The sequence below is a fragment of the Branchiostoma floridae genome, chromosome 5, assembly GCF_000003815.2.
Source record: "Branchiostoma floridae strain S238N-H82 chromosome 5, Bfl_VNyyK, whole genome shotgun sequence".
NCBI lineage: Eukaryota > Metazoa > Chordata > Leptocardii > Amphioxiformes > Branchiostomatidae > Branchiostoma > Branchiostoma floridae.
The window spans coordinates 9,111,324-9,129,952 of record NC_049983.1 but is presented as its reverse complement, the minus strand read 5'-3'; the positions used below and the strand labels follow the sequence as shown (position 1 = coordinate 9,129,952).

The following is an 18,629-nucleotide window of genomic DNA, read 5'->3' as shown; positions in this document are numbered from 1 at the left end:
TAAATACGATACTCTTTTTTGTCCGATATTATAGCATTTATCTAGTAATATAAAACAAATACAACTTTTATTTCCCTTTTACAAAGTGGTATAATCTGGTATCACAAAGCATCCAAGCGTATAAAAGATATCCAAAAAGACGCTTCATGGATACAGAATAGTCCCAAATAAAATGTGATATCTAGAATTTTTATTTTTGTATAGTGTTGATACGATGTAACGTTATATCTTTATCAAAAGTTTGTTAGAAATGATTTGTTTTTGGTCCTCGTTCTTTTTGTTTTGCCGCGGTGTTTCTATCTGTTCCAGCTGCTTTGCTTTTTGCCCAGAGGCGATCTTGCCCGAACTGATAGCCATCAGTCTCAAAGGACATTTACCATAAGGGTTTCCCTTCCCGACCGAGTGAGACCAGGCCTGGGTGTCGGTTCAAACGGTGCAGAGACTCCAACAACAAGTCAGCAGCCGCGATATGCCTGCATGGAAGCCCTCGTGCCTCAAAGCCATCGAGAGCGGTGAGTGTTTTAGAAGTGAGGGAATCCCCAAGTTTTGTTTACACGTTGTAGTTTTCTCGTGAATGGCCTAAGGGGGGAAGATAACGTCGATGGCGTGCAAAGGGCGCGATTCTCGGGAAAATACAAACACGGATGTCCGTTGGCGTGGTGTGTGTGGCAGGGAAAAAACGGGGTCTAGATCCCGAGCTTTTATTAGCAACGAGCTACAGCTTTCATCCACCACGCACTGTGAAAATTGGTTAACTTGTGGCGAAGTTGTGGAAACTTCTCTGCGCGTGTTTCTTTTCCTAGATGGTACATAACTTTGTGGGAGGCGCCGTAAGCTGATCTTTTGGAGAAGGGGACCTATTTAGAGAGGGAGTGTGTGTTGACCTTGCGTTGTTGTTTGCAGGGGTGTTACGGTTCTGAATGTTGGATATGTGGCGTATTTGTGGCACAGCCACCACAGGTCACTACCGACCAACATGGCCACGCCATTTTCCTCTCACGAGCTTGCAGAAAACCGAACGTTTGTGAAATCACCAAGATTTACATCGACCTTGGACCGGGTTTATCTTTAAATTACTTCAATCGAGAAGTCTAAATGATTCCACATGTTGAAAACTTGAATTATGACCGCATCTATTTTGTACTACCAGGTATGCAGAAGTTCAATGGGTCAGCTCTGTAAAAATAACCCAAGTCCAAGTTCAGAATTTATGATCCCTGTGGTGATGTAGGATGTCCTAATTGTGATGTCTCAAAGATAACATCGTTTACTTGATGACCCCTTTAGTGGCCCAAGACTCCTTATCTTTGCAGCAAATCTACCAAGAGGCTCCTTGTATATATAGCCTCACAACTTTCCAAACTTTGTTCCTTACAACTTGCAAGACCTTTAGTCAAAAACTGTAACTAGGAATGGTGTATTCGTGTGGATATGAAAGAAAGAAGACCATGGATATGTGATTCCCAACTTTCAGCCATGTTGAAGATACTCTAGTGGATAGCTCCACCCCCATCGTGTGTATCGCTAGATAAGTTTGTTTAGGTAGGAGTTTGGTGTGTACCTGAGAAACCAAACTAAAAGTGACATCCTTGAAGGGAATGAACGTCTGTGATCCCCTGAAGTTGACATCTGTACCCTCCAGAGGGAGAAACATCTGCTGAAATTTAACCGTGTTTTTCTTTGCCACCAACCTGGGGTCAGTAGAGGAAATATTGTCCATAGGGTCAGCCTAGTACAGAAATTGCACTGGATCATAGATTTTACAATGTACTTGAAACTGTTCCTTCTAGTTCTACGATCACGAAAAAAAAAAAAAGATCCCACAAATTTCCTCCCAAATTTCCCTGTGTTTACAGACAAAAAGAAAACTACCTTCCTCCTAACATCAGAGAATTAGAACCCACACATTATAGAAAAGCTGGGATCCTTTGTCTTCCACTGTCTCAGGAAAAGAAGTCGAGCCCAACAAGTTACAGTTTAGAGTTAGCTTCTATACAAGAGTAGACATATTCTATACTGTTATACACTATTTGGTTGTTTGTCCCCTTCAAAAATTTGCAATAAAATATAGATATTGGTCAGAATGTATCACAATGACAGCAGATCTATATAATACACTAATCTTTGAGCAGATATTTGATATATAGACTAGAGTCGAGTTAAGTTTTTAGCTAGCCTGGGTATACTGATTCATCTGTTGTAATGGCTAGCTCAATCTTTTTGCTTGCTGATGACAGAAAGCAAGTGACAGAAAGCAAGTGAAAAGATTGAGCCAGTTACAAAACGGAGGGTGGTACCTAGTAGGTACCAGACTAGTCTTCCACAAGGTACGATCCTCTCAGAAAGTATTAGAAAAACTTTTTAATTGGCAAGTGGGTAGACAGCTGCATCATCCCATCCAAGCTTGTCCCAATCCAAACAGACTCGTAATGCATCGCAGCTTACAAGAATGCAGGAGAAATGTACAGTCAAACCTGGTCTACCGACCACCTGTGTATAGCGACCCACTGTCCACTACGACCGCCGAAAAGCGGTCCCTTGAATTTTCCCATAGACGTAAGCATTAAGATTTCTGTATATGACGACCACTGTCCATCGCGACCCCGACCACCACTAAAGGCGACCGCACGTTACCTTAACACTGCCAAAACGACCGCGGCATGTGATTTTGTCACGCTACTTTAATGTTCACGGCGAAAAATGAGCGTAATTGCCACAAATTATTTACCGCTATGCCCCCCTCCCAAGGAGGTAAAAATCAGACTTCTAACCTCCTTGTTACTACAAATAGCGTAGTATTTACGATAGCTATTCTTGGTCATTTTCCAGGCTTTTTGAACATAAACTTAAAAAAAATGCATTTTCTGTCTTAATAAAACATCGTGGCCCGCTGTACTTCCCGGGAAATACGTATTTTTGTAGAGCGCGGTTAGAATCGTGGCGTCTGCAGGTCGGAATTACGCACCTCTGATTGGTTGAAGCCACCAAAACAACAACAACTGAATACATAATGCCGGGGAATCCCCAGCAAAATCGCGCTCTGATTGGTTGGAGCGGTGCATCATGGGAATTTTGCTGGCTTGCTGCTAGCTCCGCCGCCATTTTGTTTCAAAGAGTTACATTTTGAAACGCAAAAGAACGCTATTTTCCACGATTACATTGCACCATCCTAGTTACAAAATGCATAATCCAAAGAACTTTCCGTGGAAACACGCGTTTATATGTGAATTTACGGTGTCTCTGGCGTAATTTTGGGTTTCGATGCAGCCGTAAATGTGCCGACAGAAAAGAAAATAAATTATGTCGCATTTTTTTTTCTGGTCACACAAAAACAAAATTCCCGCAAAGAAGAAGCCTGCAACATTTTCAGATCAATAACGATTATGTTTTGGGTAAAAATGTTCGTAGATGTGCACGATGTGCCGGCGTGCAGCCGCGTGAAACCTCAGTTATAGAATATTTCGTTTGTCACAAGGGCCACCGTGAGTATGAGAAAAAATTATGCCAACACGCTGCAAATTATAGCCGGACGATTGCCACCGTTTTTCTTTTTCAAATCATTCTTATGATATATGAAAGAAATACGGTACTTCTCACGTGCAGCCTTTTATACATTTCTCCGCAACAGCACACAGGTATTAAAGTAGTAAAGACATGGATAATAAAGTCTGTTGAACTTGATTGAATTGAAGACTTGTCAGTTCCTTTCTTTACTGCAGCCATGTTTTTTTTTTTTTCTGTATAAAGACCACCTATGTATGAAGACCACTTTTGCTGGGTCCCTTGAGTGGTCTTCATATACAGGTTTGACTGTAATATGTCATTACTGTAATGTTATCTATTGTCACAGACTCACCCACAGATGATTCAAGTGATAACTCACTGTCAAGACAGTGTTAAGTTTTTTGTCTCATATTTTCTTGAGGCAGTGTATTTTTCTGTTAGTTCACAGTAGGTCTGTATTTGTTGACAACTTGACATGCTGTGCTTCTACACATGAGGGTGCATCCGATGGTGGGCCCCCTTAGCTGGCATGTTATTTCTTTGCCCAGCTCTACTAATTGTTGACAGTTCGTGTATACAAGTATGCAGGGAGGAACCACACGCCCTCCCAGTGCCCTACATTTGTACATCCTGGCTCCTACAGTGCAGTGCGCATGTATTTATGAAAGCTGAGTAGATGGAAGTGTTTATATAGATACAGTTTGAGTGATAGTTTATATAGGTATATAAACCAGTTTCTTCCAGATCACTGCAGTGTCACTGACCAAAGATAGTGGATACTATCTGAAACGTCTGACCATTTCCAAAATCATATCCAGTTGCTTGAGTAACTGCTTTTTTGCATATCTTATTAGTAATATTACCTGGATGTCTAATCTTCATCGATGTGTTTAATGATATAGATAGCAGAATTTTCTCAAACTGAGAGTTTGTTCAGAGTAGAACATACTAGATGTAGAAGGAAAGTGATTATTGAAAACAGGTATCATAATTAGATTGAAGGGAAAGCTTATTATTTTCTTCATACCAGAGTCCCCTGGTTGCCAATCAGTGCACAGCATAATTGGTAACCCCTTAGAACTATGTAACCTCAGATGTATTACACGTATTTGTTTTTTGTATAAAACAAGTTGGTAGCCTTCATATGGGTCTACCTGTTTGTAAGCAAATCTTGGTGTCTTCTTGGCATTTTGTCGTATATGAATTAGGAGTTATACAACTTGTACATATACCGACTAAGGTCACACACTCTGCACTTTACCTCGAAGAGCTATTTTGCAGACCTCCCATTTGGAGAGCCATGGCATGGGGTTTTACTAATAGGGTCTTGGGTAACGTGGATACTGCTGTGCCTGTCAGGGCCATGCTGTTTGATTAAACTGGAAACCAAGCAGAACTGGCTTTATATTTGCTGAAAGAATGGATTCCCAGCAGCGATGGGAGTCCCTAGCTTATGCTTGGTTGTCTCTGGTTTAATCCATACAATTACTGGGGTTTATTGAGCCAAATTGTAGAGAATATAGCTAGTATTAGAAGATGCAGCTAGAGTCCGTTCTAAGACACCACGCGTTTAAAAAAAAATGATGTTTGCAATATTTTTTAATCATTACCATATGATTAAGAAAGTTTCAGGAATATTGTTCTCAGTGCCATGAATATTTTGAATATTCCAAGAAAGCATGGAAACATTTAGAAAGTGTAAAAAAATTTCAAACTGTTTGGAAAACATGAAATATACGTTACAAATAGTCACAAAGATTTGAAATCAGTTGTAAACAATGGCAACAAACACCCATGCAGTGACTTGGAATGGACTCTAAAGTTGCTTGTAGTTTTGAGGGAATTGTAGGGTACTTTTTTACTGTATTTTCATACTGAGCAAGTATGGCACCAATCAAGATCCGGTTCTGTTTTTCTGATCATTCTTTTAAGCTGAAACACCTGCCTATTACATTAAGCCCTGAATATTGTTGGTAAAGCCTAATGATATGCGTTCAGTATTGTACAGAGCCTGTCGTAAACAGTGCAGGTTTGATTGAGGAGGTTTGAAGAGCCATACAAATGTGAGATTGTCAGTTGATAAGTTACACAGCTGGAAACTGTCAAAATTCCAGGTTGCCATGTACGGGGGGCGTTCAATAAGTAATGTCTCTGACCCATTTTCAGTTGTCTGATCTAGATGAAATTTCGCATGTATAATGATTAATATCTCTATAAGTTTTGTTGCAAAAACCAGCTCTGAACTATTAGTAGTTTCTGATTTAAAGGTGTTTGAACTGAGTCAGGTGTGAAATGAGCCAGGTGTGAAATGGAGCCAGTTTAGTGTCACGCAGTGATTCGGTTTTTGTATTTGAAAGGACGCACACCAAAGGAGACTTTTGATGAAATGAAAGAAACTTATGGTGATGATGCCCCATCATATGACGTTGTAAAACGCTGGCATCGTAAATTCAAACATGGCCGGAAGTCTGTGGAAACAGCTCCCAGACCTGGTCGTCCCTCTTCTGTCATTGATGAGGTATCTGTTGGAGGACCAACCTGGGGTGTCCTACAAAAACGGTGCCCAGAGATGCATCAAACAATGGGAGAAATTCATAACTCTAGGTGGTTCCTATGTAGAGAAAGACTAATAACTGTGTCAAGTTTCATTTATCTCCTGCTATGGAAAATGAGTCAGGGGCATTACTTATTGAACGCCCCTCGTACTCCTTGCCAGGGCCAGCAGTAGGGAGAATTCATAAATAAGAAGTGTTGACTTTGATTCATGAGATGTTTGATTCTCCTAAGTAGTTTAATTTTCCAATGTTGTAAAGCATGTTGGGAGCGTTTGCCCCCGCTGTCATCGTAAATTTTGTTGGAAACTCGGTTTATTTTTTCTCGGCAAAAAGGCAACAAACATGTGTCATGCTGCTGTGCGGAGGGTAACCTTTAGGGCAAAAGTAACAAATATCTTGACATTGTACCTAAAAGTATGTTCCAAAACAAAAAAGAGATGAAAGATCTGAAACGCGCACAGCATATACCGTCAGCCGTTTTCATCTTCTGTTGGTAGTTTTTCTTAGGACCTCACAAGATACATGTTCCTTACAGATACGAAAATGAAGACTAGGCTTTGTCTAGACATAGAAGGATGGATTTTCGATGCTTAGAAAAGCAAAGGAAAGCAAAACTATTTTCTTATCAGTGTATATATTGTACAAGCAGGCTGCTACTGTACATAATACATGTATTGGTTGCACAAAGTTATTGGCTTTTCTGATGAGCGTCTCTCAACTTCCCTTGTAATTGTATTGATCCGTGGCTGTTATGTTCACCCTATAACATGTGGTCACCCCTTTGACAGAAAACAAATCCAGGGAATTACAAAACAGACCTGTTCGCTCCATCTTTCGAAACTGTAGGGTCAAGGAAACATGTAGGAAGATAATCAATAGAGTGAATCCACCAGGGATGTTGTACAGTTATGTAGGGCTGAGAGGAAACAGGAATAAACCATCACCAATTTTCCACCCGCTTACCTCTGGGCCATTTCATCATGCCACTACTCTGACCTCCTGACCTGTCTTGTGTATCTGGGTATTGGAAGATTGTCACCTGGTTAATATGTTCCTGGCTATTTGGGTCAGGATTTCATTAGAACCCTTGTTTTTAGCAAGGGTTCCTCCTCATCACTTGATGGAAAACACTTAGTATGACGCAGCGGCAACACTCTATCAGAAAAAAAATCATCTGAGACTGAAGAGACCCCTAAGATTGTAAGGCCTAAGGGAGATGAAAGGTCTTCTCCCCCAGATTGTCTAACCCAGAGACCAACAGTAAATTAAAAGCAGTTCTAGTTAATTTTCCTCCCACTTTTTTACTTTTAGAGACCAAACAGAACTGTGTGTTGCATTGTAGTGAAGTGAAATCAGTGATGGGCATATGGATTGAGGCTATGATGGGAATTATAATTTCTTAGAACAGAGCCAAGTCCTGAGATTTGAAATGAAAGCATTTGTTACTTGTACATAATTATTTTATAATTTTGTAGATGTGTGACCATCAACTGATATGGACGTTTGCAGTTACTGATAGCAGACAAAGAGGTGAAAATATAAGAGGGTAATTAAGATAAAAAGGGGAGGTACTTTATCTAATCTTTTGATGACCCAAATTATAAGATGACTGGGTACCATACAGCTGACAAATATATATACATGATATATATACTAGTATATCATTGCAGCATATATATTTGGAAGCTGTACCATAAAGAGAAGAGATTAAAAGGGTTAGATTACAGCCATACCTATGATTCATATCAATTATTATCATGGTTGCCAAACATTACTCTTTTCCCCTCCACGTTTCAGATTTCTGGGAACTGAAAACCATAGGAGGGTAAAGCCCAAGGCATATAAGGAAATCCTGCCAGTTATAACTCATTGAGAGGCTCACGCTGCATTTACAGCTAAACCTATACTACCGTAATTGCATTCAAGTTTGCGGGGATTTAATTTCGTGTTAGCGGGAGTGTTCGCGGTGGTTTTGAGTTCGCGTTAGCGCCATCCCGCGAACTTAAATGCATTTACAGTACTGTACTCTAGTCAAAAACTGATAGGAAAACCTGGCGCCTCTACGCACCGCCTCGCGAAACCCACTTACGTACAGTACTGGTTACCCGGCAAGGAACAGAAGGAACGAGCGAGAAGGAAAATGTTTGCTGCGATTTTGAGTTTGCGATGAAGCAGCCACTGCGAAAAACGCGAACATAAAGCCACCGCAAAAGTTTCTGCATTTACAGTACTAGTATATGCCCTTGATTCTATATCAGACTATTGCAGAGCCCACCAGCTGAGCAGACAAAGCTCCAGACTTGTCACCTTGCGTTGACTGTATGACTACAGCCCAGAACAGACAGCCACAGAGCCTTTGTTGAAAGACAAATGGACTTAGAATAACAGGCATTCCACTTTTCAAGTCTGTCTGACAGACACTTGGTTCCAATTATGTGGAATAACAGAAACATGTGGCTGTACTTCCTGTGGATGGTAGAATCCAAACAGACATTTCTGGCGGAAAATATCTAATTCCTCTTTAATACTGAGAATCTCACTTGTAATGAATGATTTCGATTTAGGACATATGAAAATGTTTCTCTGCTACAGGTAGTATCATGTGGCACAGAGAAATGGCTATTGTATAGCAATATTGATTTGAATTGCCAATCTGGTAACTGTCTGTTAGTACATTGGCTAACTAGTCAAACTCAATTATGATGGCTGGTCATTAAAAGTTTATTACTCAAATGTTGTGGCCATCGATATCTCGAATGCACATGTCTAACTTTGGTAAAGAAGGCAGGATTTTGGTTGGGGTGAGACTTTGGTTGATAATTGGCTTTCTAGGGGGATTCAGGGGCATGGAACCTGAAAATCAAACCCACTGAAATGACATTTCCTTAATTTTTGATAGGATTTCTGAGTAAGAAATAGAGACTGTCAATAACATGCCTGTCAAGAGAGGAATTGCATTGCATTGATCATTTTGGTAACCTCAACTCCAAGTGCTGGGGGGGGGGGGGCTTCCTGCTAAAGTAAAGGGCATGATGTGTTAATTATGTTGTATATTATGTCACTGACTCTGGAATGTGCTAAGCTGGTTCAATTGCAAATAACCTTTCAACTTTGATTCTGTTTTGTCTAGGCTTTTCGCAAAGTTGAAGTTAATACATGTATTAGTGGATGGTTAGATCACGATTTAAATGATATTCTTATCATCCAAACATATGTCAGTACAACATTATTATCATCCAGTTACTCCATATATATTTTACATTTTCATTCATTACACACAAAGTTTTACCACTTACTGGCAGAAATTACCATAGAAATTTAAGAATATAAATATATTACTTATTTAAAGTTAAAGCAAAACAAGGTCCATTGGAGTAGCATATACATGTACTTTATGTTTGCTATTATAATATACATGTAGTTCTCTACCACTGACCACTGTAATGAATTAGGAAATGTTTGCATTTGAAAGAATTACAAGACTGAACTCAATAGGGGATAAAACCATGAATGAACTTGTTTGTGCCTGATGGGGAAATAATTGGGTAATGGCCCTTTGTGTTCAAGACTATCAAAGGGAAAAGAAGTGGGTCATGCATGACAGTGAAGTTAATGTGTGAAATTGAAATTTCCATGTGATAGTCCCATCCTGTAAGGAGGTGTGTTGATTTTAATCAATTCACAAAGGGAAGTGCCCACTGGTGAGAAATTAAAATGAATAGGTGGGAGTGAAGAGGGGATTAGAGCACAATCTGGAGTTAGGATAGAAGGGAATGATTTCATGGAGCTTTGGTAGCCTAAACCAGGTCTTTCTCGTAAAGGGATTGTGGATGATAGAGTTTGGATAGGAGAGAAAGTCTGCTGTAAGAGTATTTTAGAAATTGCCCTTGGAAAATGGTGGCATGCCCATATGCAGGTTGTTTATATAGAATACAACACAGGGTATTCCTTATTGCCCGAGGTACAGCCCGACCATGGGTAGGATTGCCCGACTTGCGAATGACAACCCAAGAAAACCCAAGAAGTTTATTACCTAAACAAGAGAGCAAAGTACGTGACATCAACTGCAACTTCTGGACAAAGGAACGCAACAGTTTAAACAAATTTTCAAAAGCGGTGCACTCAGGCGAGTTCGGATCGTTCGAGTCGAACTATGGAAGTCTGGGCACCAATGTAAAATACGGACCAGTTCGTACACCGATATTGAACATAAATAGGGCTGGGTATGATATAAAATGGGTTATTTTGTACATTATTGTTACTAGTGAGCACCAAAGTGTTGGGTCTAGGGGTCAGATTTATGTGAACTGAATGTTGTTCTTTTTGCATGCAGTTTCAATGATTACACTACAGGCACGCCCCATTTGGTCTCAGAGGGTCTGTATACACTACCAGTCTGCCCTGTTCAGGTCTTTGTCAGGGTCAAGGACTCCTTCTCTGAACTTGAACTTCGAAGCTGAATCTGACGTTTGTTTGGTCGGAACTCTGGAACAGATGAGGTTTTTCCAGTCCAATCTGGTGCAACTGGGTTGGTACCCACCTTTGGCCTAACCTGGAATCCAGTCATTCTCAGCTAGTAGTGTAACAGTGGGGTTCAAGGACTGCTAAACTGACCACGTCAAACGGCTTTAATCCTTTTGGCTGAACGGTTTAGCGTCTGGGTTTGTGGGTTGGCGGCCGTGGATCGGCCCAGGTTTTAATTCGGGGAGTCAGGATATTTGTATATATTGTTTCTGTCTGCTTCTAGAATTCTACTCCTTTCTCACAGGTAATCATCTGCACCTGGTAGAATTTTAACGCGGTAGGACTTTGCCCAGTACAATCCTACTGGGTGCAGACGATTACCCTGGTGGCAGAGAGCTCCATCTGTCCCGTAGAGAGCGTACGCTAGTTACGAAGGCCAAGCCACAAACGACTGGGTTTCCAGGTTACATTTGGCCTGGTTCCATGTGATCTAGAGTTTGAATGTACACGTCTGAGGGACAAGTCATCTTGAAAAGTACTTTGTCTGTATTTGACCCGTGATTTTATCCAAAGCCACATGACAGGAAGGGACACCTTTTCCTAAAAGCCCTTTTATCTGTGATGATCTCTGTTTCCATCCAGTTTTCATAGCAGGACTTTGTAAAGATTTGTCTTACCAAAGTTTGTAAGGCCATGTTAATTTGATTATATAGATGACATCCGTGCGCGCATCAATTTCCGGCCATTCCGGAAAAGTTTTAACCATACTCTAAATCGTACAAAGCAGTTTCAAAATAAGCAAATATATGCAGTGGATTGCAAAAATAAAAGATGGAAAAAGTATACTAATGTCATAGAACATAACAAGGTTAAAGAAGATGTGAAAGAACAAAAATGAAAAATCAAATTGTTTGGTACTATATTCTATGTGTTCAGTCATGTGTTCAACCTTCCTGGCCACTTTGATTTCATAAAGAAGACAACTTTTTTTTGGTCAAACTTCCTCAAGGATGTCATCCATGTAATCAAATCAACATGGCCTAATCAGAAAATCTGATGGAAGAAGTTGATAAATTTTCTTGTATTTATGAACTACTACATGTAGTTTCAAATGAGTTCTGCTTTGTTTTCAAGGAAGAAATTTGTCAAGATACTACTGTACTAGTAACTACTGTTTGTAATCAGAAGATTTGATTGAACAAGTCGATGAATTACATGCATCAGGAAAAGGCTTTTTTTCTGGGACAAGCCCTTTGATGTCAAATTTGATGTATGATTTGGTTACCTTTTAGAGCGAGCCTACTGCTTAATGTTTATGTTTGATATTAGCCTCCAACATCCATTCCCATGGGACAAGCACACCAAAGGACATCATTTAAAGGTTGATATGTCTGTAGAAAGAGGGCATTATGAGCTCCATTGTGCTTGGTATGTTGACCTCTTTAGATTACAATCAGCATGCTATAGGGTAGGATGATTGGAAATGAAATTAGGACCATCCCATTTCCCAAGCTCAGAGATATATTTAGGGCAGTGATTTGTAAGGAAATGATGGACAGGAGAATTTTTGAAAGTTATGTAAGGAAGATGGTAATTAGATAAAGAGGTAACGGTACTGGGAGGTATTTGTGACTAACCGTAGTACATTTGGTAAAGTAAATGCATTTAAGTTCGTGGGGATTTAATTTCGCGGTAGCGGGGAAAGGACTGTTCGCAGTGGTTTTAAGTTCGCGGTAGCAACATGCACTGCAGTCCCTTACTTCCATGGAAAAATGTTCGCAGTAGTTTTAAGTTCGCGGTAAATTTGCAATGCGAAAACCGCGAACATAGAACCACCGCAAACATTTCTGCATCTACAGTTGTATTTAACCTATTTAATTATGTCCAGAGTATTGTAAGTCGTGTGTTTTAGAAAAGGATGGCAATAAAACAAAGTGGAGCACAGTACTGGATCATTCTACAATATTATTTATAATTTACAAGTACAGCATATTATGAGACATATCAGGTTTAAGGTATGAAGATATGCCGCCTGTAATAGTCGACCATCACACTACATATTGTATCCTTCAACTGTTATGCTATGGGTCAATGATTAGACAAGATCTCAAGCTACAGTCAAGTATAGATTACTTATATATTTATATCCCAGAGGGTTAATGTTGCCTGTATGTTCTCAATTTGAAGCTGTACCACATCTTCTAACATGGTATGATACATCAAGTTTTTTCTGGACTTCAATTCTTATGTTAAGATCAAGTTACATGATTACGTAGGTAATGTTTTGTGCTCGTACTGGCGTCTGTAAAAAATGCCCACATGACTTGAATCAACATAACCAACCCTGTGACGTTGAGTAGTTGCAGTAACTGTAAAAGGTCTTCTAACATGATATGAAACATCAAGTTTTTTTCTGAACTTATGTCAAGGTCATGTTGCATACAGTTGTACGTTTTGCACACATACTCGCATCTTGAAAAAATACCCACATGACTTTAATCAACGTAACCCTCTGACGTTGAGTAGTTGCACAATGTTGTTGGTCTGGATTCTATTTGTACTGTTTAACCTTGAAGTGTCCTGAAGGAGAAATGTCTTTACCATGTGGGTGTCTCGGGTTGTCTTTGTGATTGATGATTCCATTTTACAGCAGCCACGTGTCATAGGATAACCCCATATTTCTGGAATGCCATGGAACCCAGGTGCCATAAAAAGAAATTGGTTTCATACGATTAGGGTTGTTCTGTCTTGCTTACCATTTCATTCTCAGATTCCCATAATATATTTCACCTTTTAGTTGTTGTATTTAGAATGAGCATTTTTTTTCCTTTTCTCTGCTACAATACAAGGGATGGGTACTCGTACAGTGGACTGGCACAAAAATGGTTTTTCTTCTTGGACCGGTCCGTTTTTTCCAGACCGGAAAACATCAGTGGACCGGATTTTGGACCGAAAATAAAATAAACAGATTATACCGATACTACTGCAGTAGTCGTTTATGTGTTTTGGGGCTTACCAGTCCAAGAAGGACTACTTTTGAGATATTATTTCTTCCAAAGGAGGTTACATTTTTCATTTTTATATTCATAAATCGAGCTAGTCTTCACTTATTCTTGGGGGTGGGGAGTTACTTGTTTCTCTTCCAGTCTTTGTGACATGTACTGATTTTGAACTTGAGTTCAGACTTGACTTCATCAGAAAATGATACGGTATCAGACGTCAGTGGTGCATGTAAAAAGGACTGCACTTTGGGGACCTCTTAAATATGTGACATCATTAGCTTGTCTACATGTGTTAGTCTATTGATTGCAGCTATGACATTGAAAGAGACCTTGAACTTAAAGTGGGAGGAGCCATGAAATGGATATAATCTTCTCATACTAGATATGGACAATTCCAGGGCTGTCTCCACCTGTCCCTCTTTCCCAGGTTGGAAATTTACTTGTTGGGACAGAAAAAAATTCCACTCCATGAGTCTACAGTTTGAAAACAGTTGCCTGTCGATGTCGACTATCCTATTGAAATACAACCCTCACAGGCAAACTGTTTTCAAACTGTATTTTTTTGAAAAGAAAATTGCAACCTTTGAAATCACTAACCGCGGGCCTGGAATCCCTAAAAAACCCGTTTGGAATACAATAGCATGGATATAGGTTCCCCACAGATAAAGGCGAGCTAGAGTTAAAGTTGGAGACAGCTGGGCAACTCCCATTGTGGGGAACGTGCCCAAGGTTTGGTTCTGTGTTGAAGGACATTTGGCGCTCTCAGGTTCACATGCACAGTGGTGTCCTAAATAAGCCTTCTAACTGCAGCCATGACATAGAAAAGACCATGAACTTGTAGGGGGGGAGAAGCCATGAAAATGGATCCAATCATACTAGATATTGACAATTTCGAAGGAGTGTGCCCAAGGTTTGGTTCGGTGACTGAATGACATTTGGCACTCTCAGGTTCACATGCAGGGTGGTGTCCTAAGCCTTCTTACTGTAGCCTGGGTACCATCCGTATTCTACCGGGGCTCCTTACACTCGCCAGGGAAGTGAGTGTAAGGAGCCCCGGTAGAAACAGGATGGTACCCAGGCAATTCTAACTGCAGCCATGACATAGAAAAGACCATGAATTAATAGGGGGAGGAGCCATGAAATGGATCCAATCATACTAGATATTGACAATTCGAAGGAGTGTGCCCAAGATTTGGTTCGGTGACTGAACGACATTTGGCACTCTCAGGTTCACATGCAGGGTGGTGTCCTAAGTCATGGCTGATCCACATAGCCTAAGGGGAATACCAGGGTTTATGTTGCGTAGCAGCTGCCACATGTGCAGGGTTGCTGGGCTATTGGAATCAACATGTAAATCTTACAAGGGTGGTGGGGAGCCTTGAGGTTGGGCTCAGAGCTTTGTATCACTGTCGGCAAATCTTTTTATTGAAGAGCACTAGGGTTGCATATTTGTTTTGATTGAAACTTTTTCCGATTTCATAGTCATTGGCATTTGCTTGTGACGAAGCAACTTATACTACAGGAAGAAATGGAGAATATCAGCGCGCGCATTAATTTTCGCCTGATTTCAGAAAAAAAAGAAGAATTTTTTCTTCTGCAGGGATGGTCAACATGACGATAAAGTATCAAAATGAGCAAATATATTGTGTTGTAGCCTAATAATTGTACTTGTAGAAGTGACACTTGCAAGGTATCCAGGACTGTAGTTGTAGAAATGAAACTTATTGGATAGTTGTAAAAGTGACACCAATATGGAAGCCATGAGTGTGGTTACCAACTTTGTTAGTGATGCCAGTGTACCACACTAGTGTCACTTTTACCACACCAGTACATGTCTTGAATACAGGAATGAATGCATTGTTGGCTCTGATACCATCAGTTTTGTCCCTTTAATTCTTTTTACAACAGTCATCACAACTTTATGGTGCCTATTTTTGAAAATGTAGCCATCTTGTTTTTTTCACCCATCTTGTTTTTTTCCCCGCCCTATCGCACTATTTTTGCAGTCTGCAGAAGATGTCATCCATAGAATTTACTTGCTGTGGCCTTACATGCTTGACTGAGTGCACAAGTATTGGTATGATAAAAGTGCAACCACATCATTTTATTTGCTTGCTCTTTTGATTAACTAAATTACTAAGTACCACTACTTTTTTTTTGTATTGGAATTACCACGAATCTCAAAAACAGAAAGCATTTGCACATATATTTATTGTCAATAGAGGGCAAACTTGTGTTTTGTGATAAAACAGGTATTGAATCTTATACTCAAAATTTATATTATGTCTCAAAATTTATATTATATCTTTAAGAATTTTCCCGTACGCTCTTATCCTTACAGTATAATGTTACAGTTTTATTACAGTTATTCTCCCATCCTTTTTAGAGCTTTTCAGACTTTGCCAGTTTGTGGTGAAAATTTCCCACTCTGAGTTTGACTGACTGAGAATAATGGTAAGAGAAGGCAACTTTCCTGGACAGCACAATATTTTATGGCTTCCGGAGACTGACCAACTGACATGTTTGAAAACACGGATAAATCCGCTAACCTCTACTTCCTGTAAGTGTAATAAATCATTCTAAAACTTGAATAATGATGTGTGATAGATAATCTGATATTACATTGTGTGTAGAAATCATAAAATCTAAGAATAGAACTCAAGAAGAAGCCACTGTTTATTTTGGGTGCTGAAAAGGATTTTAGTTTTTTTGTTTTTTTTATCTATGCTGTGACCACACCTCATCTTTAGCAGCTGTGCTGACATTTACAATGCATCACGCTGGCGAATATCGGTGAGGTGGGCATTTGAAGTTCTTCAAGTCTCTGATATTTACAATGTCTTGTGGTAGACAGTTCCATAGGTGTTGACATTTTGGAGTGGACTGAATGCACTAGAGGACGGGTAGATTTTTCTTGCATCTTTTCTGGAGAGTGTCTATTCTGTGATGTGTTTACATTGTGAGGAAGGTAAGGGAAACACACCAGCTTGCAAACATACACAGCGTCCTATAAACACATTTCTGTTATTCTGGTTCTAGACCACACCAATCTTATTTGTTCCTCTGTGAAAATTCAAGCGTCTCAGACGGCGAAACGCCGTTTGCGACAACCGTCCAAGGCGTCTTAAATTATTGGGACGCTTTGGACGGTTACGGCGGCGGACGGCATGGGACGGGCTTTTGAACGCCCGACGAAACGTCCAAGACGGTCCGAACGGCATAACAAACGCTTGGACGCGTCTAGATTGGCACTTTAGACGCGTCCGGTCGGACGTTCGGGACGTCCGAGACGGCGTCTGAAAGCGGGCAGCCGGACGCTCCCGCGCTCCGTCGGGCGGGGCCCCCCCGCTGGGAACAGACGTCTCTGCGGACGGACCAGACGCCGATTGCGACGGACGTAAATGACGTAATCCAGGCTGCTGGGACGGATCGGACGCCGGTTGCGACGGGCATAAACGGCGTAATCCAGGCTGCTGGTACGGGCGGTAGCCTCCACCACGCCTTCCCACGGGGGGTACAGATCGTAAAATTCGACAGAAAATGGAATGAAAGGCCAAGAGGCTGTCATCGCTATATTATCAAAGGTTAATATCTGGGCCAAACTCCTAGCAAAATATTTTTTCTTCAAGACACAGTTTTAGTTAGTCAGTCAGTACGGTAGAAACTCATAACGGGCCGGTGCATTTAATTTGGAACGTGCGTAGACGGCTGCCCGGACGCCGTTTCTGACGCCGTCCGGTCACAGCTATAATTTTATGGCCTGTTGGGACAAGCGTTGCCACATACCAAACAAACAAATATTCAGCCAGGCAGTGAATTGTAGAAGACCACCCACCACCGGGCCGTCAGGTTTAGCTAAAATCAAACACAACTTGAACAAATTTCTTCGTAAATTGTTTACACGTACTCCGCGGCGTTTAATCAACTTTGCTACGTGTACGAAATTCAATCCGGCCTTCAATCGTGTCCGCGGCTTTTTGTGCCGCCGTGCCGACACGTTACATCAGAATGGACGAGCCCACATAACATCAAGGGAAAATACAGGACGTTTGAAATTTTCTATCGTAAATTTTAATTGCACCAGTATTTGCTAAAGACTGGATATATAAATGTGAAATAACGTTAAATTTTCTACAAAGATCATAAGTCATTTTTTTTATTTCGAGGTAGCGAAATAAAGTCTTCCGTTTCATAAGTTCCTAACCTCAAGTAGTTGGAAGAGCCGACTAAGATTTTGATTGGCACCGGCAAAATCGGTAGGTGCTATCTCATTATCTGTTGTCTAAATCTACATTTTAACAGCATTATCATTCTTAATAGAAACAACAGATATTTTTTACAAGTATTCTACAACGTGTTCATAATTCTCTTTATTTTGTGGCATCAAAACAAGATCCTAAATTTTATCATTTCTTCGCGTATGTGGGGAGGGCACCCGTAACAACAAGTCGTCGGTAAACTTTGCAACAGATGATTGTACAAAAAATTAGAATAAAATGCGAAGTATTCACTTACCGGCGCCTGCAAAGTATCGACAATCAGCTAACGGAAGAACCGCTGCTTCTTTTGACGTCTGTCACATCTGTGATTTCTGCTGTCCAAGGTTTGCTGCTTCGAGTAAGTAGTATAATTTTTCCCCCTTGTCGGCGCACGACAAATAATTTTTGTACATTCTTTTTAGTATAAATAACGGATACAGTCATCGCCGTAAACCCAACCTCAGCACAATGTCGTACAAACATCAGCTGCTACGTCTAGACGTGAAGTCCTTGGTCCAAAAGTGCGCAAAATTTAACAAACGGACATGAAATCCACAGAAATAGTCACCTTCTGAACATAAGTCCTGCAACCGCCGGAGTGTTCAACGGTCTGAAATTCGAATTCACCCGCTGAAATTGGCGCATGTGCAGAAGTTAAAACGTCATGTTTCCCGTGGGGATCATAAGAAAAGACGCAGCCGTCTGTGGGCGTCGGGTGACTAAGTATTTTATAGGCCCATCAGTGGCCGTCTCCGACGGCAATGGAAGGTCTTTCAGCCGTTCGGGCGTTCACCATAAAAACTGACAGAACGGCACGGACGCTCACGATGTGTCCGCGGCCGCAA

General features: G+C 40.6%; 1 protein-coding gene across 5 annotated transcripts in view; it reads left to right on the top strand.

Moving 5' to 3' along the window:
- The first annotated feature begins 282 nt into the window (after positions 1-282).
- LOC118416567 (glutamate receptor-interacting protein 1-like) overlaps positions 283-18,629 on the top strand; it is a 114,467-nt gene continuing 96,120 nt past the window's right edge. For 3 of the 5 annotated variants that reach the window (XM_035821719.1, XM_035821717.1, XM_035821716.1), the window contains exon 1: positions 283-512. In XM_035821719.1, the coding sequence (XP_035677612.1) occupies positions 470-512 (43 nt within the window). In that variant the 5' untranslated portion in view covers positions 283-469. The remainder of the gene's footprint in view (positions 513-18,629) is intronic. The other 2 variants (XM_035821721.1, XM_035821720.1) reach the window with 1 other exon arrangement.